We start from the raw sequence: 19,808 nt of genomic DNA, 5'->3' as shown, positions 1-19,808 counted from the left end.
CTAGGGTGGGGGATAAAGTAGTAAAGATCTGACCTACCAGAGTCCAGTCCTCCTGCTACTCCTGCGAGGCCCTCAGGATGCATGATCGCCAAGACTTGCACCTCCCATGTTGTTAGTTATGGGGGAGGTGGTGGGGGTCCACCCTCAGTCCTCTGTACAGCTACCTGGTGTCTTGCTACCACGGAATGCACCTTCCCCTGTAGGTCGTTCCACCTCTTCCTGATGTCATCCCTTGTTCTGGGGTGCTGTCCCACGGCGTTGACCCCGTCCACGACTCTCCGCCATAGCTCCATCTTCCTTGCAATGGACATCTGCTGCACAAGTGATCCGAATAGCTGTGGCTCTACCTGGATGATTTCCTCCACCATGACTCTTAGCTCCTCCTCTGAGACCCTTGGGTGTCTTTGTGGTGCCATGGGTGTAGTGTGAGTGTTATGTATGACGGTGTGTGGTGTGATGTGTTGGGGTGTGTGCTTTGAGGTGCGTGGATGGTGTATGGGTGATGGTGGTTTGTGGCTCTGATTCAGTGGGTGCTCCTGGCTTGTCTCTCTCTCACTTGCAAACATCTTTGGATCATAGAGGGCTGTGGGTAATGTGGGTGTGTGTTTTATATTGGTGTGGGTGTGTGGGTGTGGTGTGTGTATGTGTGTCAGGCGTGTGTATTTTGAATTGTCCAATGTGGTGTTGTTTTGTATGTGTGTGTGTATTTTGAGCACTGTGGTGTGTACAGCCAATGGTTTACCACGGTTGATTTGTGGGTCATGATGCTGTGGGCATATTTATGTTGGTGTAACGGTGTGGGTTTTGGTACCGCCAGTTTATTACTGACCTTTGGTCTGGCATACTTGTGTGCGTGGTGGATTTCTCTGTGTGGGTCATTGTAGGAGGCTGGCCTGGCTTGTAGTGAGTACCAAGGGGTACTTACACCTTGCACCAGGTCCAGGTATCCCTTATTAGTATAGAGAGGTGTCTAGCAGCTTAGGCTGATAGAAAAGGGTAGCTTAGCAGAGCAGCTTAGGCTGAACTAGGAGACGTGTGAAGCTCCTACTATACCACTGGTGTCATATGTACAATATCATAAGAAAACACAATACACATATATACTAAAAATAAAGTTACTTCATTTTTATGACAATATGCCAAAGTATCTCAGTGAGTACCCTCAGTATGAGGATAGCAAATATACACAAGATATATGTACACAATAACAAAATATGCAGTAATAGCAATAGAAAACAGTGCAAGCAATGTATAGTCACAATAGAATGCAATGGGAGCACATAGGTATAGGGACAACACAAACCATATACTCTAGAAGTGGAATGCGAACCACGAATGGACCCCAAACCTATGTGAGCTTGTAGAGGGTCGCTGGGACTGTAAGAAAACAGTGAGGGTTAGAAAAAAGGCCCACCCCAAGACCCTGAAAAGTGGGTGCAAAGTGCACCTAAGTTCCCCAGAGAACACAGAAGTCGTGATAGGGGAATTCTGCAAGGGAGACCAACACCAGCAATGCAACAACAATGGATTTCCAGACGAGAGTACCTGTGGAACAAGGGGACCAAGTCCAAGAGTCACGATCAAGTCAGGAGTGGGCAGATGCCCAGGAAATGCCAGCTGTTGGTGCAAAGAAGCTGCCACTGGATGGGAGAAGCTGTGGATTCTGCAAGAACGAAGAGGGCTAGAAACCTCCCCTTTGGAGGATGGATGTCCCACGTCGGGAAGAAGCTTGCAGAGGTGTTTCCGTGCAGAAAGACCGCAAACAAGCCTTGCTAGCTGCAAGGGTTGTGGTTAGGGTTTTTGGATGCTGCTGTGGCCCAGGAGGGACCAGGATGTCACCAATTGCGTGAGGAGACAGAGGGGGCATCCAGCAAGACAAAGAGCCCACTCAGAAGCAAATATCACCCGCAGGAGTGCCAGAACAGGCACTACGAAGTGGAGTGAACCGGAGCTCACCCGAAGTCACAAAGGAAGCTCCCACGACGCCGGAGGACAACTCAGTAGGTCGTGCACTACAGGTTAGAGTGTCGGGGACCCAGGCTTGGCTGTGCACAAAGGAAATCCTGGAAGAGTGCACAGGAGCCGGAGCAGCTGCAGTCTAGCGTGGGGAGGCAAGGACCTACCTCCACCAAACTTGGACTGAAGAGTCACTGGACTGTGAGAGTCACTTGGACAGAGTTGCTGAGTTCAAGGGACCTCGCTCGTCGTGCTGAGAGGAGACTCAGAGGACCGGTGATGCAGTCTTTTGGTGCCTGCGGTTGCAGGGGGAAGATTCCGTCGACCCACAGGAGATTTCTTCAGAGCTTCTAGTGCAGAGAGGAGGCAGACTACCCCCACAGCATGCACCACCAGGAAAACAGTCGAGAAGGCGGCCGGATCAGCGTTACAAGGTCGCAGTTGTCATCTTTGCTACTTTGTTGCAGTTTTGCAGGCTTCCAGAGCAGTCAGCGGTCGATTCCTTGGCAGAAGGTGAAGAGAGAGATGCAGAGGAACTCTGATGAGCTCTTGCATTCGTTATCTAAAGAATTCCCCAAAGCAGAGACCCTAAATAGCCAGAAAAGGAGGTTTGGCTACTTAGGAGAGAGGATAGGCTAGCAACACCTGGAGGAGCCTATCAGAAGGAGCCTCTGACGTCACCTGCTGGCACTGGCCACTCAGAGCAGTCCAGTGTGCCAGCAGCACCTCTGTTTCCAAGATGGTAGAGGTCTGGAGCACACTGGAGGAGCTCTGGGCACCTCCCAGGGGAGGTGCAGGTCAGGGGAGTGGTCACTCCCTTTTCCGTTGTCCAGTTTCGCACCAGAGCAGGGCTGGGGGATCCCTGAACCGGTGTAGACTGGCTTATGCAGAGATGGGCACCATCTGTGCCCATCAAAGCATTTCCAGAGGCTGGGGGAGGCTACTCCTCCCCAGCCCTGACACCTTTTTCCAAAGGGAGAGGGTGTAACACCCTCTCTCTGAGGAAGTCCTTTGTTCTGCCTTCCTGGGCCAAGCCTGGCTGGACCCCAGGAGGGCAGAAACCTATCTGAGGGGTTGGCAGCAGCAGCAGCTGCAGTGAAACCCCGGGAAAGGTAGTTTGGCAGTACCCGGGTCTGTGCTACAGACTCGGGGGATCATGGAATTGTCTCCCCAATGCCAAAATGGCATTGGGGTGACAATTCCATGATCTTAGACATGTTACATGGCCATGTTCGGAGTTACCATTGTGACGCTATACATATGTAGTGACATATGTATAGTGCACGCGTGCAATGGTGCACTCACAAAGTCCGGGGAATTTGCCCTGAACAATGTGGGGGCACCTTGGCTAGTGCCAGGGTGACCACACACTAAGTAACTTAGCACCCAACCTTTACTAGGTAAAGGTTAGACATATAGGTGACTTATAAGTTACTTAAGTGCAGTGGTAAATGGCTGTGAAATAACGTGGACGTTATTTCACTCAGGCTGCAATGGCAGGCCTGTGTAGGAATTGTCAGAGCTCCCTATGGGTGGCAAAAGAAATGCTGCAGCCCATAGGGGTCTCCTGGAACTCCCTAGTATATGGTAACTCAGTACCATATACTAGGGAATTATAAGGGTGTTCCAGTATGCCAATGTGAATTGGTGAAATTGGTCACTAGCCTGTTAGTGACAATTTGTAAAGAGAGCATAACCACTGAGGTTCTGGTTAGCAGAACCTCAGTGAGACAGTTAGGCATCACACAGGGAACACATACATATAGGTCACAAACTTATGAGCACTGGGGTCCTGGCTAGCAGGGGTCCTGGCTAGCAGGGTCCCAGTGACACATAACAAACATACTGGAAACATAGGGTTTTCACTATGAGCACTGGGCCCTGGCTAGCAGGATCCCAGTGAGACAGTGAAAACACCCTGACATACACTCACAAACAGGCCAAAAGTGGGGGTAACAAGGCTAGAAAGAGGCTACTTTCTCACAGTCATAATGCCCGTAGCGGTATACCGCCGCAGTCATGGTATGTTGGCAGCAGTCAGCATAGCGGTAGGTTGCACTTACCGCCAGAGTTGTAATGAGGGCCATAGATAGGCCGGCAGACAGGGCTGGTCTGAAAGGGAATTAGTGCATTTCAAAGCCACTCTTTTGAAGTCTCCCCAACTTCAAAGGCACTTTTGGGTATAAGTACTGGGGTCATGAACCCCCTCAAATCAGTCACTTTGGACCTGTATCAAGACATCGGGGGCTCTACATCTGTACATAGCCAGAGGGACTTGTGTGCTGCCAGGAGGGACTGCCACTTTGCTACTGCTCTGCTGTGTTGGCCTGCTGCTTGTTGAGCTGCAGTGGGGACTGCCACTTTGCTACCTGCCTTGCTGTGCTGGCCTGCTTCCAGCTACCTCTGCATTTGTGACCACTTGTGTTCTCGAAGCGCTTGTTGGCTTACCCCCTGTTCACCAAAGTCTCAGGGACATCAAAGACTTTGCCTATTAGGTCCTGCCGTAGGACATCACCAGGTGTGCTTCAAGAAATTTGTGTTTGTCTATTCATGGTCTACATCAGCAGGTGCTGCACCCAGTCACTGCTTAGAAGAGATGAAGCGCTTTGTCTTTTCCCCTTTTTTAAAACTCCTACTCTTGGAATGAGCTTACCGTGTGAGGTCCCACTTGCACCAGGGACCATGACCGAGCACTACAGTCTGTGCCCGCCTGAACGCTCTGCTCTAATAACAGATGCCTGAGCACTCTGAGACGATGCTTTAGTACACCCCACAACCTGTGTTGCCCTGAAATCTTAAGGACATACCTGCTTCCTGGATCCGATCATGCTTGATGATGGTGTGCCCCACCTCCAGCCGCGAAGGGAGCCACAGCACGACTCTCTGCACGACTGCTTTTTTGGACATCAAAGGTACTGTGATCCTCCGGGACCCGTGAGGTCTTTCCAGCTGCCGTACACTAAATCACAGGTGGCTGAGGGTGAATTATCCACATTGTGGTCTTGAAGAACCGTGGAGAGGTTTTTCTGTACAAGAATTGGGATGGAGTACAATGCTGGTCCTCCTAACATCGAGAATGCTCCTGTGCTGTCCTTGCTAGTGTTTCCCTCACGTTGCTCACAGGAGCGGAGCTTATTATTGTACTGTATTGTCATTTTAAACCTGCATATTTTGAATGCACATATCCTGAAATGTATTGATCTCATTTATATTGTTTTAATCTTGTTTTCTCAACAATACAAAGGAGTATTTTTATAAACCTGGGTGGAGTCTTTGTGGTGAATTCATTGTGTTATTGAATGAGATATTGCACAAATACTTTACACATTGCCTTCTAAGGTAAGCCTGCCTGCTCTGTGCCAAGCTGCCAGAGGGTGAGCACAGGATAATTTAGGTTGTGATGTGACTTATACTGACTAGGATTGTGGTCCCTACTTGGACAGGGTGCATACTTTTGCCAACTACAGACCTAATTTCAAACACCTTGGTTCACTATTCGCTCTATGGATCGCTGAAGGCAGCAATAAGGAAACATTGCAAGGTGGAGGACTCAGAACTACCTGTACATAAGGGGTTAAAGGCAGTATATACCTCAGGTAATGCAACCACAGCTGTATCAGTGTGTCAGGAGTTCATGAACAATCTAAATGCTTTCAAGAAGGGTTTTAGAATAAACAGTCAATGGTCCTTTGAGGAGGAAGCTTGGGGGGCTGGTACTATTTGCAATGTCAAGCTTTTCTAGGCTCACCTGTTTCAAGTTAATTCAGTTTACCTTTTTGCACATGCCATCTTGTATATCCCAGAAACCAACAAATGTGATCCTGGAATGGTGGTGCAATGACCCATATGTGACAAGCTTGATGCATATATTTTTCACATGGTCTGGGATTGCCTGGAACTAACATTGTATTGGAGGAAAGTGACGTGGCTCACGAATGATACCACGGGCAGGTGGATAAACTGCCCCCCTTAAGGTCTTTTCAATGAGTCTTTTCCGTCACCCCAGTCACAATGGAAGTTTGAGTAAATTCACTGACTTGACTTTCATACTAGCATAAATACAGCAGGTACAATTATCTAGAAAATGTGGATTGAGCCTGGTTTGAACAGAAGGAATTCAGAGATTTCCATGTGGGCTAGCTAGGAAGGGGCTGAATATGGATGTAAAAGGGGAACGAGAAAGCCTGAATATGCCTAGACTTGGGATGCTGTACTGAGTATATTTTCAGGAGAGGACAAGGATAAAGACCTACCAAACCGCTGAGTAACAGGAGGAGGGTATGGACATAACCAAACAAAAGCCATTCGAAATACAGCCCACACTGGTTTGGGGCAGGCCTTGCCACGTGCAAGCACCAAGCTAATATCACTGCACTTGCACACCTATTAATGTGACCTGCTCACCAGGACAACATGGCTGGACTGGCTGTAACGGGCATCGGGCGTTTCCCCAGGAGGCTGGAGGGGCGGGGACTGTTTTGTTACTGGGGTGCAGTGGTGCTGCAATATCAAGTCCCAATACCAAAAGCAGCAATCCAGTATAATCCGCTCATTATCGTTTCCAGCCTCCGTGCTGGGGCTGGTCTGCCAACATTGACAGGGCTGCTTTGGGTTCCCAGTCCAGCCCTCCAAGACATGCATAATTACGAGGCACAAGTGCTCACTGGGGACCAGGGATTGTTACATGTGTTTTTGTGTTTTTTATGTTCTATGATAACCAGATTACTGCTGTGTAAATTACTAGAGGAGAGACGAAACACAAAGGAAGAGAGCATTCGAGGTGAAAGATTATAATATGTTTGCATGCATTAGAGCTGAAATGTGTACCTTGACGTTGCTATTGCAGGGATCTGAAATACTGAATGCCAATAACGTGTTTAAAAACGATGATGTAGAATTACTTCTATTGGTCAAGGACAATTTATATCGATAAAAATGTATTGGCGGGTTGCATTATCAACTACCACACATATAATGTTTGGACCTTGTTAAAATAAAGCTTTGAATTTGATAATCTTGTTTAAGGATAGGAATGTTATAGACACATAAACCTTTTTGAAAAGCTATTTTAGAAACGGAATTATTGTAGCCTAGTCCTGGAAATGTGTGATGCTATCTTCAACACATGCGTCTCTGGATTACTGATCTCTGACTATATCAAAATACGTTTTAAGTTGTAGGTCTTTATACTATGTACACGACAGAAAATCTTGAAATCCTAAAGATGCTCGAACTTACAAACATGGAATAAAGTGTGATAGGGTTGTCTTGGTTCACTTAGGGGTATTTTATCTTTCATAACACTGTTATATTTTTGTACTATACAGGTTTGTGTACCCTACAGTACCTTTGTGTGTGTTTGCGATCATTAGATACACATCTGTATTAAACATCATCTTTCCCCAAACAGCATAGACCCGAGCCGCGAAATTTAGTGTTATTAATCATGTGCACGTGTATACTTATGACACTCCATATTTTTCCCATTTTTATTCTTGACTTTTTTTTGTGATGCAAAATTTACTAGCCATACACCAAAGGAAATGACAACTTCCATAGTCTAACTGGCATAGGTGTGTCCACTCTAACCCAACGATTGTGGATTGTCAACAATTCTGCAGAAGAAGGGTTAAGATAAAGTTGCACATTTCTTTTTTCATCACATGGAAAGTAGTGCTCGGTGTGAAGAATCCCTTGCCTAACCTCTCCTGAAAATTAAATGTTTGATACACTTGATGTAAGTTCACAAGTACAGATACATCAACTATTTTGTAAGATGCTGAGTCCGATTCAATCAGTCAGCATTTCTATTATTGAAAAATAAGCAACATTTCTAATATGTCTGTTTGCCATAATTTCAATATGGTTCCAGAAGGCGTCGTGTGGGGTTCATCTCATAGTACTTAGTAGATACAGTAGTCAATTTACATCCAAACAGTGTCTGGTGGGGTCTTGAAACCAGGCGCCGTCCATTGTATGCTTCGTCTGTTGGTCCAATAATCTGTATCAAGCCCAGCACCTTATGACATAACACAGTTTGTAACCTATTTGCACATTTTCTATTTCAGAATACATTAAATACATCACGCCACATTTCCTGTTATGATTTTTTAAATTATATTTCTCTGGCCTTTCAACTTAAAATACTAAACAGTTCAATCTGGCATTACTAGTTGCAGTGTGAGTTTTTATTCTGAGATCAATCAAGGCATCGGTGTTTTGAAAGGGTATGAAATGTAAAACAGAACATCTAGGCTGGTCTGTGTTCACTAAGTGTGTCAAAAGGAGTGTGTAATGGCAAGAATTTAACCTTAGAATTTGTCTTCCAGCAGATGCTAGCCTGGGCCCAGATGAATCGCACGATGAGAAAGGTTGTCATTGTGATGTATCCGTCGAAGATCTCACCCCGGCTCTTAAAACCGTCATCCGGGCTATCAGGTTAGTTAAAATAAAAAGAGGGGAGGCAGGGTTTGTTAATCACTGATTATAAGAACTATTGTAGACATTTTTATTCATTGTAATCATATCAGCTAGGATAATTGACGGCCTGTAACTGTGCATCAAAATATGCAAAATGGCTCACCTATTCATCCTGAGAAATGAAACCTTTTATTGTCCAAATAAAACAAGAGAAAAACGAGTCTTCCTGACACTGAAAGTAGCATGAATTCCGCGGATTAGTGCTTCATAAATACAGTCTCTTATAATGAAGACGACTTTCACTGGTTCCGTCAACAGAGGACACTGCTGATTGCTGGAGGACAGCTACCGGATACTTCCGGGTTCACGTGTACCATACAACCATATAACATAATGTAAATACATAGAAACTGTTGTGTACTTGTGAGTGTGGTAGTGTGGCCCTGGCCCAAGAAATTTCTTTGGTGCAGGCAAGAGGTAGTCAAGAGCAAGCTGAAGATCATCGCTCGCTAAAATCTACATTTTCAATTTCTGATACCAGATGAGATCACCCGCCGTCAATCATGACTTTGGTTCACCAAAGTGATCCTGATTAAAAGGCAGTCTTGGAGATGATTGGAGAGAACCGGAGAGCAGAAAAGTGCCAGCAAACATTTGCCATATGGAGAGATAGGGACCACTGAACATCAATCAGAACTACCAACACATGTAGTTAACAATAGTGTGCTTGCCAGAAGAAATAGTTGATTTTATGCTCCCTACTGCCCTCTGGGCAGAAGAGATACCTCAAACCAAAGAGTTTTCAATGGTCCTTTATTAGGGCTATATGTGAATCCAGAACATGAACCGAGTGTGTTTTCTAGAACCTTCAGCACTAAGGACTTAATAACATGAGACTGCGAACCAGATGAACTGCAACCTCCCCCAACTCACTAAGCATTATAGAAGTAAGGTGTGCATTTGGTAACAAATGGCCCTGTGAGACTCACAGGAATAGTTAGTGAAACCTAAAGGTTCTTTCATCAGAAATAGGCACATTCAAGAACACTAGAAATATATTTTGAAGATGTATTAAAATGTTAATCCTATCCTAGTGCACACAGTACTAATAGTAGTTATTATACAAAATAAACAAGGTAGTGGCAATGATATTTGCAAATAGGCAGACGAACAGAAAATATTGTAACATTATGACTCTGTCATTCTAAATAAGCTAATCTTAACACCAAAAGGGGCCTGAATTTCATAAATGCCCTTGCCTACACTAGCATACCATTTCCGAACAGCAGAAGCAGTTTTCAATAAGGAAACAGCTGCAGTCCTTTTTTCTGCGCCTCAGCAACTATGTTGTCCTCAAGTAGGCAGATAAACCTGTCAGAGAGGACCTGATGGACCTTTTCCCCCCTTCTTGTCGCTCTCCTTCTCTGATACCCTCCCCTTTCCGCATACATCCCGGCTGTCTTCTCTCCCCGACCCTTGCGTTCCTTCCTCAACTTTCCTTTGTCTTTTTTCTTTCTTTTCCTCTCTTTCCCACTCGCCCTCTTTTCATGTTTTTTTTACCCTCTTTTCTCTCCGCTTTGTTTCCTCCCCTTCCCCCCCCTTTTTTAGCCTTCCTTTCCATCCCTTTTGATCCCTTTTCCTGTCTTTCTTTTCTCTTTCCCCCTTTTTTTCCCCCCCTCCTCCTTTCCCTCTTTATCCCCTGGCTTCACCTTTTTTCCCCTTCCCACAACCACACCCCCACAACCCCCCCCCCCTTTTTAGTCTTTCCTCTTGTATCCGTTTTCTCCTTTTTTCTTTCCCCTTTTTTCCTCCTCCCCCCAACCCCCCCCATCCTCCTTTCCCTCTCTGTTCCCCCGGCTCCCCCCGCCCGCCCCCGCCCCTCCTCTTTTCTCCTCACTTGGCCTGGGCGTCCTACATGGACTACCAGGCGCGCTCCACGGGACTCCAATTCCCAGAGTCCCGCGGGCGTAGATGACGCGCCGCGCCTCCCGCGACGCATCTCGGCAGGACGCTCGCCGCGCCTGCCAGCTGCGACGCATCCTCATCGCATCTTCCAGCACGTCTCCCGCGGGCCTCGTTTTCTCAGAGGTCCCGCGGGTGGATTCCGCATTGAAGCACCGGCGCACCCCGCACGGGGGTGCGGCCGGTCTATGGGCGTGGCAGAACTACTCCTCGAGCACCAGGAGTCTTCTAGGCAACACGCCCGATACACGCCCGATACACCTGACAATCCCTACTCCGGACCCCGCCCCCAGGCCCCCAGCCTCTCGCCTATTGGTTGTTGATCGACATAATATTGCAGATCACCCTTCAGTCAGTACCAGAGCGGCCTGGCTCCGGCATGTAGGTACCCCCCATGGTATTCCCTTTGGAGTGGTAAGTGTTGGCCTCCCTGGCCCCTTGGATATTTTCTTTCACCCTTCTTTCCCTCATTCTGCCTAGCTCCTACCCTGTTCCTTTCCCCCCCCTTTTTTTCCTTTTTTCCAGTTTTTCTCCTTCTTCTCTTCTCTCTGTGTCCTTTTTCCCTCATTTTCTTCTTTTCTCCTTCTTTCCTTTTTTCTTTCTTCCTTTCTCTGTCACCAACCGCCAACCCTAGCCCCCCCCCACTCTTTTTTCCCCTTCTCCCTTCCCTATGTCCCTGTTTTTGCTTTCCCTGTCTTTCCTTACTTCCCTATCTAGGTCTTCCTTGCGCCCTTATGTTCTGCCCTTTCTCTACACATTTTTTATCTTCTTCTCCCCATTCTTCCCTACTTAAACGCCTAATCTCCTCAGAGTGTGACTAAAAGGGAAAACCCCTCCCCGGCATTAGCCAGACCAGAGGCAAATCGCCCCCTACCCCTTGGTAAGTCACATCTGCATGCGTGTGTGATTGCCTTTTTCATTATTTTTACATATTTTCACCTTGTGCTGTGTGCTTTGCAGTGGTTTGCCACGGTTTTTCTCACTCTAAATATGTTCTGAATAGTTGTGGTTTATCTATCTTCTATCACAGACCTACCCCACCGTGAACTACCCGTTCAGGTAGGCCATTCATTATCCACTTTGAGCACCCCACTTATTGCGTGTGCTCCGACCCTGACGAATGCCCCTGACCTACCAGCACCTAGTGAGGGCAGAAACATGTTGGTCATCCATTTTTTAGTTTAGACTCCAGGAGACATTACTCTCCAACGAGCCTTTTCCCCTTGCTTTTAGTCTTACCAGCATGCACCTATATTAAAACTAGCAGCAACTATCAGTGACATGCTTGGTAATTTTATTACTCACCTCAGCTGGATCTAAGTAACTATCCAGTAAGTTTAATTTCAGTACTCCCTCCGGTTCTTTTAACCAAGAGGTTGAGTCCGCCCAAGCAGTATCATCTTGCTTGGGTGGGGCTAGGTGGTCATATGATGAAGCATGACACTATTATGTGTGTGAGACCACCTAGTCCGTAAGGGAGACTCCCCCTTCCCCTGTGGGACTACACAGCACCCCCCCTGTCTGGATATTCTCCAACAATGATTCCCCCGCGTTAGGATCCAAAGCCACCTAACCAACACCGATTTAAGACTGACCCAGTCTTACTTTCGGTTCCCTACTACCCCACACCTTTAGTGATTATATACCTTTTCTGTAGCCTTCAGCAAGGAAAGATGTTTACAGCTGCTGCACAACTCTCAGCAATAACTCTTTGATGCAGTATATTTGTCTCAATATTATTCAAAATGAAACCCCTCTAGCATTTCACCTACTTACATTCTGTGAAATACTGCTTGTTGTTTAAAAACAACATGGGCATTCTCACCAGTTTTACCAAGCCCCAACATTATACGGTTCTTGTTTATCCAAAAGTAGCCTGATAAATCAAAGCTATCCTAGTTCTAAAAACATTCTCACATTACTACTGCCAAGACAGATGCAACCATCATCCTTACATGGTCTAATCCCTTCATAATTACATTCCACCTTCAATATTCTTAAACGGGGAAACATACACAGTTACTTAAAGCAGTACCACAAAAAAGTAAGCTGGGCTTCTCAGCAATCATCAGCCTTAGCTTCTTTCCCCCACAAGGTTAAGTGTTCTGATGCTACTTCAGTTAGGTGGAGTAACCCGTCCACTTCTGAAAAGGTTTACTTCCACAGGTGTGTATTTGTTAATTGAGGTGTTAACTTAATGAAACACAGCATTACTCATATGCAGCCAGGTTACTCCCAACTACCAGTGATACAAAAAAACAATGTATTACCCAAAAATCCGAGGTAAGAATGGCCAGATTCCTCAATGCACTACTTATGTGTCAAAACATTGGCATACTATTCTAGGATATAACATTACTTTCTGACATTAGCCTAACCCCAAGACTTTAAAGTGGCCATCTTTCTCCAACAGTTTCGGTATTTTTGGTGCCCTCAAAGAAGTACTAGCTCAGAAAGTGTGACAGTAGGCTAATGATGGGCTCACAAAAGATAAAATGAATCAAATAGGGGTCTCCTGCAGAAGCAAATCTAACTTTATGGAAGCCCTCCATACGATCTTAAGCGGAACCTGATTTTCTGACCACACCCTGAACACTAATAACTCAGTGGATTAGTTTCTGTACTAATTATGTGACAGTGCTAAATTTGTGAAATAAAGAGTGCTGGTGCCAAAAGCTCTGTTCTGAAGCCTGCGGTTGGTGCAATAAATGTCAGCACGCAGAATGGTGGTCTTTACTCCAGTAGCAGACATACCCTGCCTATGTTTCTCACTCTTGCTGGTTCTTCCCCTTGTAGCCCTTTTACTGTCTTTCTCTCCCTCCGTCTTTTCGATCTTTGTGCTTTTCCCTCTCTTGAACTTGGTAAATCTGTGATGCAGAAAAATAAGTGCCAGGGCCCAAAAATAAGGTCCAGTGGCAACCACCGACTGAAATTAAGCACTGACTAGGGGGATCATTGTCCCCATAGGAAATTTTACCTAACGCAAATAAACTTGTACCACAATCTAAAAATCCCTGATATACTTTTGTCCTGCATCAGTTAAAGAACGCATTTTCATAAACAAAGCAAAAATGCTATGACATGCTCATGAAGATGGTATTATGTTATTTGACTTTATGAAGTACAACTAAAATCCTAAAGGCATACTGGTGCTAAAATCCATTTGAATTAGATACAAGTGAGAAAGAGAACAACATGTTGACGTAGTCAAATAGGAACGTTTTCAGTGATGTTCGAAACTGCAAATGATTAGAAATGGCTTTCAGAGAGTAAAGGAGGGCATTGCAGTGCTTGGTTGCAAGAAATAGGAAGGCACTGCCATAACTTCTCACTTTCCTAAAATAGGAAATCACTAGATTGTGGTCAAGGGAATAGTGTATACATCAATTGGGAAAATATCTCTTAATTGTGTCCAACAAATATGGAGGACCATATTTATTTAGTGTGCAATGAGTAAGACAAAATATTTTGAAAATATTTTTGATCCACTGGGAGCCAGTGTAGTTGGTGTCTGTAAGAGGAGAGGTTTGCCTGGCAGTTTAATATGAAATCATGTGCACTGCTGTGTTTTGGATCAGTTGGATTTAGTAAGCAGTTTGAAAGGGGTTCCAGCATACAGGCTATTGTAGTAATCGAGTATTGACATTTTTATCTCCTAAAATACCTGTGTTTGGTAATTAAGCGGAAGGAATAGATGAATCTTTTTCAACATTTTCAAAACAATAACACAGAAGAAGGTGCTCTAGTTTGCATGTGGTTGAAGTGAGAGGGAATCATGTATGTAGAAGCCCCAGGTTTCTAAAAGTAGAGCTGGGAGTGAGTAGGGCAAGGCCTAAAGACCACCAGTCATCCAACCAGATAGAGGTGGATTCGCCCTGAAACAACAGTTCTGTTTTGTCAGTACTGAGCTTGAGGACATTATGCTGCATCACTCTGGCCACTAAACAGATTTTAAAGTTGGCCCACTTTAATCCAGCTAATCTCATCAGGACGAATAATGAGTTGGCTGTCATCAACATACATCATGAAGATTTAGCCAAATGATCTAAACACCTCTGCAAAATGGGCCACATATATGTTAAACATTGTGAGCAAGGAGCTCTGCAGGACACCAAGACTGAATTTTTTTGGTTCCAACAACTTTGTTTAGGCAGAAGATAAGCCTATCACACCAGCTCTGTGCAACCGATTAAAAAGCACTTAATGGGAGATGGTGTTGAAGGCTGCAGATAGATCCAATAGGACCAAAGCTGAAATGTCGTTTTGATCCAATGCAGTTCATCATCCACTGCTACAAGTGCTGACTCAGTACTGTCGATAGTCTAAAGCCAGATTGTATGGGGCTCAGGGTCCAAGATATAATTAGATTTAAATAATGAAGACTGAATCTCATTTGTATGGTTATCAAGTATTTTAATTGGAAATGGTAGTAATGAAATTGGATGATAATTGCTTTACACAATATTTGGGTCAGCAGATTATATGTTTTTTTTACAATAAGAGTGGCCACAGTGCACTTCCATCCAATGGAAAGAGAGGAATTATAGTAAGCACAGGATACATCTTTTCAATGCCTAAATAACACAGCTGGGCAGACTTCCTGAGGTGATCCAATTTAATGGAGAGAATAATTTCTAATAAACGCCCAGGAATCAGAAAGGGAAAACTAGTCAGTATTTGAAGTGAGGTCATGAAGTCCCAACAAATGTGACTGTTATTTTCAATTATGATTTTGGTAGATGGATTTAGAATACAATTCAAGTATATTGTGTGACTTTCTCAGTTAGCTAATTTATTGCTTTGGTCAGTGGGTTGGAGGTCTTACATATGTTATAACTTGGTTGGGTAAAAGAGTGGATAATTTAAAAAATATCTCTCTTTGAAGAACAGGTGGAAGTTTGGATCTTTACTTTAAGGTTATTAGACTTAGCCAGTCTAATCTTTTGTTTATAGTGACACGTGGCCACTGGCAATCAAGCGTACTTTCTGGTCTATAAGCACATCTCCAATTGAGTCCCAGCCATTTACATTCTTTTTAAGAAGATTACATTTGAGAACAAGGATTTAAAAAATGAGCGCAATGGGAGTTCCTACTTAAAAAGGACCAGTGAATCCAGGGCTTTAAATTGCCAGACATCTAGCGTTTCATTAACAGGTTACGATATGGATGTCATCAGTCGAAAATAAGGAATAAAAGTGGACGAGGGACGGTCAGTCCAAAGGTTAAAATGCCCCAAAATAACCAAGTTGGAGGACACAGTTACAGAGGCTCAAACGTTTTTTTTAAAATTGAGCGCTAAAGTTAGTGCTGGGAGAGGAAGGTCGATACACCAAAATATCAATAAAAGAGAAAAAGGAAGAGCGCTCCAGTTTGAAATAGTATAAATAAGTCAGCCACAGAAAAGCTATCTAAAGTCAATTGCTGCACCGTGTAATGTCCTTTAAAATGTACACACCTGCCTTGTGTTTAATTCTTCACATTCTGGGTATCTTATATCCTAAGGGAATCGCCAAAGCAAGGTCAGGGTTAGATGCTTCCTGATACAGGTTTTGGTAACAAAAAATTTCAAGAGTGAAGTTTAGAATTAAATCATGGGCGTCTATGTTATATATAGATAGCAAACAAGAGATTGTTCTACTTGCTCCTCATAGACCTGATAGATAATGGACACAGAAAAGTGGAATCACCACAAATGGAATAAGATGTAGACTGGAGTTAAATAAAATAAGTTGTCTAAAGTATGTGATATGTACTAGCCATGGGTTTTGCCAATTTCATTGGAGGCACCAATGGGTAAAGACAGGCTGTCCTTTAGCGGCCCTTCGGTGTGCCAGCTATGCACACCCACGTAGTTGTTACCACATCATTAAGGTAGCCCTTCCCTCCATTGCACATACTCAGTGTGCCTCGTGAGAACTAGTTTGACAGGATGGCTACCGCTATAATGAAAAACTAAGTGTGCAGGTCCACTGACAAACAAGTGAATTAAAAAGAAGAAAACCTCTAAAAACCTTTAAGAATATGTGCCAACGATGAGAGAAAGAATAGTAAAAACAACAAGGACACTTGTACTCTCACTGGATTCAGAAACTCAGTAAGGTACATGGGTGTGCTATTGTGCGATTAACATAGTCCTTCACTTCTTTGCACATGCTCAGTGTGCCTTAAGAGAACTGTCAGCTTACCCTGAAGTCAAGATCGCTGCCACTATACCAACACACATGTGAGTGCAAGGTATAAAGAAGAAAAACTTTAAAAACTTTAAAAAAGTAAATGCGAAAGATATGTAAAAGAAAAGTAAATACAACAAAAGGTCTTGCATCCTCACTTGATTCAGAGATGGATAACATTGGAGCAAATAGGTAAATCAAGGGATACAGAGAAATTTGGGAAATATAGGAACCTTCTCCAAATGAATGAATAATAGTGTACCCACACAGGTGTGATCACAGTTTGTGGCCACACTCTATTATTCAGCTGAGTTGTCCACAGGTGGCTCCAATCAGCCAGCAATTGACAGCTGGACTTCATCCCCACAGATTGACCGAATCATTAAAAAAAAGTGCTGATAATGCTCAAAGCCTCCACAGTCTTCAAGCTGCTGATTTTAAATGAGACGTCAAGCTTTGGCCAACTGCTTTGGCCAAACTTTACAATGCTAACTATTGTGTAACATTGGTCCCTGCCTTTTGGAAAAGCTCTTTACTTTGTTCCATCCATTAAACAAGCGGATTCAAAGCGCCACAGCCAGCATGAGCGCGAAGGAAAGACACAAAAGGAAAAAGTAGTTGACCCGCAGTCAAACGTATCGGAAAACGTGCAATTATCCATGTAACAGGGTCGATGGCCAAGGCGGTAACAAAACTGCCCCAAGGAGGGACAACGGTAAACCATTTACCAATGATAGCACAGGATTTTTGAAAGGCAAGCCCATGAACGAGTGATAGTGATGGGCGTGGTTAAAAGCCCACAGATAGCTTATAACAGGCCCAAGCGTTTGCTTGCTGGACCTAAAAACAGTGAGCTCTGAAATCCTACGTATTACAGGCTGATGGCCAAATTAGATGTAGTGGCTCAATAGTTTGCCTTACTCTTCCTGGAGGGTCTATTTTTTGGAGCAGATGAATAACATCATTTCCCTTTAAGTAGATAGGGTTTCGTACTAACTGAGTTTATGGCAGAAGATGGCTAAGATGCGTTCCCTAGGTAAATTATTATGAGCAATTCAAAGCCCTTACTACAGATACACGGGTCTGCATTAAACCAAAAGACAATCACCACCTACAAAAGAATATTTTTACCAATCTCTAGCAACGGTGTGTCCTTGCCCCCCTTTATGTTAATTTTTATGTTTTTGACATGAGTCCAGCCATACATACCCAAAGAGCATATCCTCTGTAACTAGGAGGGTTTCTAGTGCAGATATTTAACTATGCTGATGATACAGTCTTATTGGACCAGACAAGTATATGCTTGCGACCGCACTATGAGAGCTTTGGGTATCTATTGATCAGAAAACAATTTGCTGGTCAACGCCAACAAAACTAATGTATCACCCTTTTTTCAAGCACATAAGCATGACAGCTGGACACTGAGCAGTAGTTTCACTGTAAGGGCTCAAACATAGAACTGTTGAGATATTATATTCCATGAAAGAGGTTCATGTGCCACACATACAACTCTTGTTAAGCCTCAGGCTTCTGTTCTCCCCTTTGCCTTCGAAATCTTGCTTAACTTAAATCCCTTTGTTAAAACCATCATTAGAGGTGATAAAAGCGAAACATAATTCAACAAAACATAAGTATTGGAAGTCTTCCTTGGTATCCAGGATAAATGAATAGGTCTAACTCATTGTCAGCTTGTTAGATAATTTTTCCATTTCTCTAGTGACACTTCATAGGCAACCAATCAATCATTCAATCATTTGTAAAGCGTGCTACTCACCCACTAGGGTCTCAAGGCACTGATATGGGGGGAGGGTGAAGTGCTACTGCTCGAACAGCCAGGTCTTGAGGCGCTTCCTGAAGTTCAGCAGGTCCTGGGTCTGTCGTAGGTGGATGGGGAGGTAGTTCTAGGTCTTGGCTCCGAGGTAGGAGAATGATCTGCCGCCGGCTCTAGTTTGGTGGATGCGAGGGACGGTGGCAAGAGCAAGGTTGGCAGAACGGAGTTGTCGGTTGCCATTGTGGAAGGTGAGACGCTCATTGAGGTAGGCAGGGCCAGCGTTGTGGAGTATTTTGTGAGCGTGGATGAGGAATTTATCATACATTTGTTTACAGTTTAATTGGAATACGTAATACCTTAAACAGTTTGTATTCTCTTTTGTCAAATAGGAAGAGAGATTTTGCCAGGCACAGTAAAAAGTTTCTTTCGCAGGAATTATCCCAGTCATGCATGAATGACCATAATTCGTAGAAACGATTGTTAGAAGAATGATTAGATCTTTGACAGTGTGGTTCCTTGTGGAATGAAAGCTAACTTGGAATGCTTTCTAGATGACACACAATACCCTAGTCAAAAATAAATCAGACAGGGGTAATTTACTTAGGTTTCTATACTTCAAACGCGCAAACGTGGTAGTCAGACGTTATAACATGGAGTGCCTTCAGACCTGTTTAGCAGGCCCCCTTTCCCTAAAAACTAAAACAGAATATTTGAGAATGTGTATTGTGCCTTGTTTGATTATGGTGATCCCAAACAAACATGGCAAGTTTGCTATGGCAGTGTTACAAATGCTGTTCAAGGACACCTGCTTGCAAATCATAGAATGACTAACAGCAGTCTTTCATTTGCTAAGAAAGACCTATGTTTTGCTGTTTAGACATTTATAAGTGAAAGACAACTCCCACACCTCGTGAATGTAACTATCCCCTAACTGCTCAAACCTGTCAACTGCAAAATGTTTTAAACACTTGCTGAACTGAAATGTGGAAACAGGCAGATTGATTACCCCTTCTATTAGCCATACTGCTGATGGAATTTCCGCTACACTAAAAGGCAACTTTTCAGATTTCTCAATGTTAAGCATGATGTAACTTGCTGCCTTTTTTAGCCATTATCTGGTCAAATTGAAGGCCGCAAATAACGCAGTAGAGTTGACTTGCTGCCCGGGCATGCAGCCACTTTTAAGAACCTGCAGTGTCCAACCCAGCTGCATAATGGACCTAAGTTGACTCTGTCCCTTATGTAAAGATGACAAATCATTTTGAATGTTGTCTATCGCAGATGACACAATGTTATTTAGTGTGTAAATTTGGTTGGACAATGTGTTCATACCATTATCGACAATGGCTAAAGCGTTTTCCATGTTTTCTAATCAATCTACCTTAAACTTGCAGCAGCTTCCATTCGCGAAAGCTTCCAAATTTGATTATATATGGCATATAGAAAAGGTTTTGAGTGTGGTTTCCTAGGACCCAACAAGAAATCTTGTAAGTTGACCTCTTTTGAAAGGAGACTAAGGTATATGGAA

At 44.0% G+C, this 19,808-nt stretch overlaps 1 protein-coding gene across 2 annotated transcripts in view; it reads left to right on the top strand.

The window, feature by feature from the left end:
- KCNQ5 (potassium voltage-gated channel subfamily Q member 5) overlaps positions 1 to 19,808 on the top strand; it is a 1,862,282-nt gene that overhangs the window by 1,786,870 nt on the left and 55,604 nt on the right. The window contains exon 10 of one of the 2 annotated variants that reach the window (XM_069235692.1): positions 8,286 to 8,394. In XM_069235692.1, coding sequence (XP_069091793.1) covers positions 8,286 to 8,394 — 109 coding nt within the window. The remainder of the gene's footprint in view (positions 1 to 8,285; positions 8,395 to 19,808) is intronic. The other variant, XM_069235693.1, reaches the window with a different exon arrangement.

Source organism: Pleurodeles waltl, chromosome 5 (genome assembly GCF_031143425.1).
Source record: "Pleurodeles waltl isolate 20211129_DDA chromosome 5, aPleWal1.hap1.20221129, whole genome shotgun sequence".
NCBI lineage: Eukaryota > Metazoa > Chordata > Amphibia > Caudata > Salamandridae > Pleurodeles > Pleurodeles waltl.
This window is presented reverse-complemented; position numbering and strand designations above follow the sequence as displayed.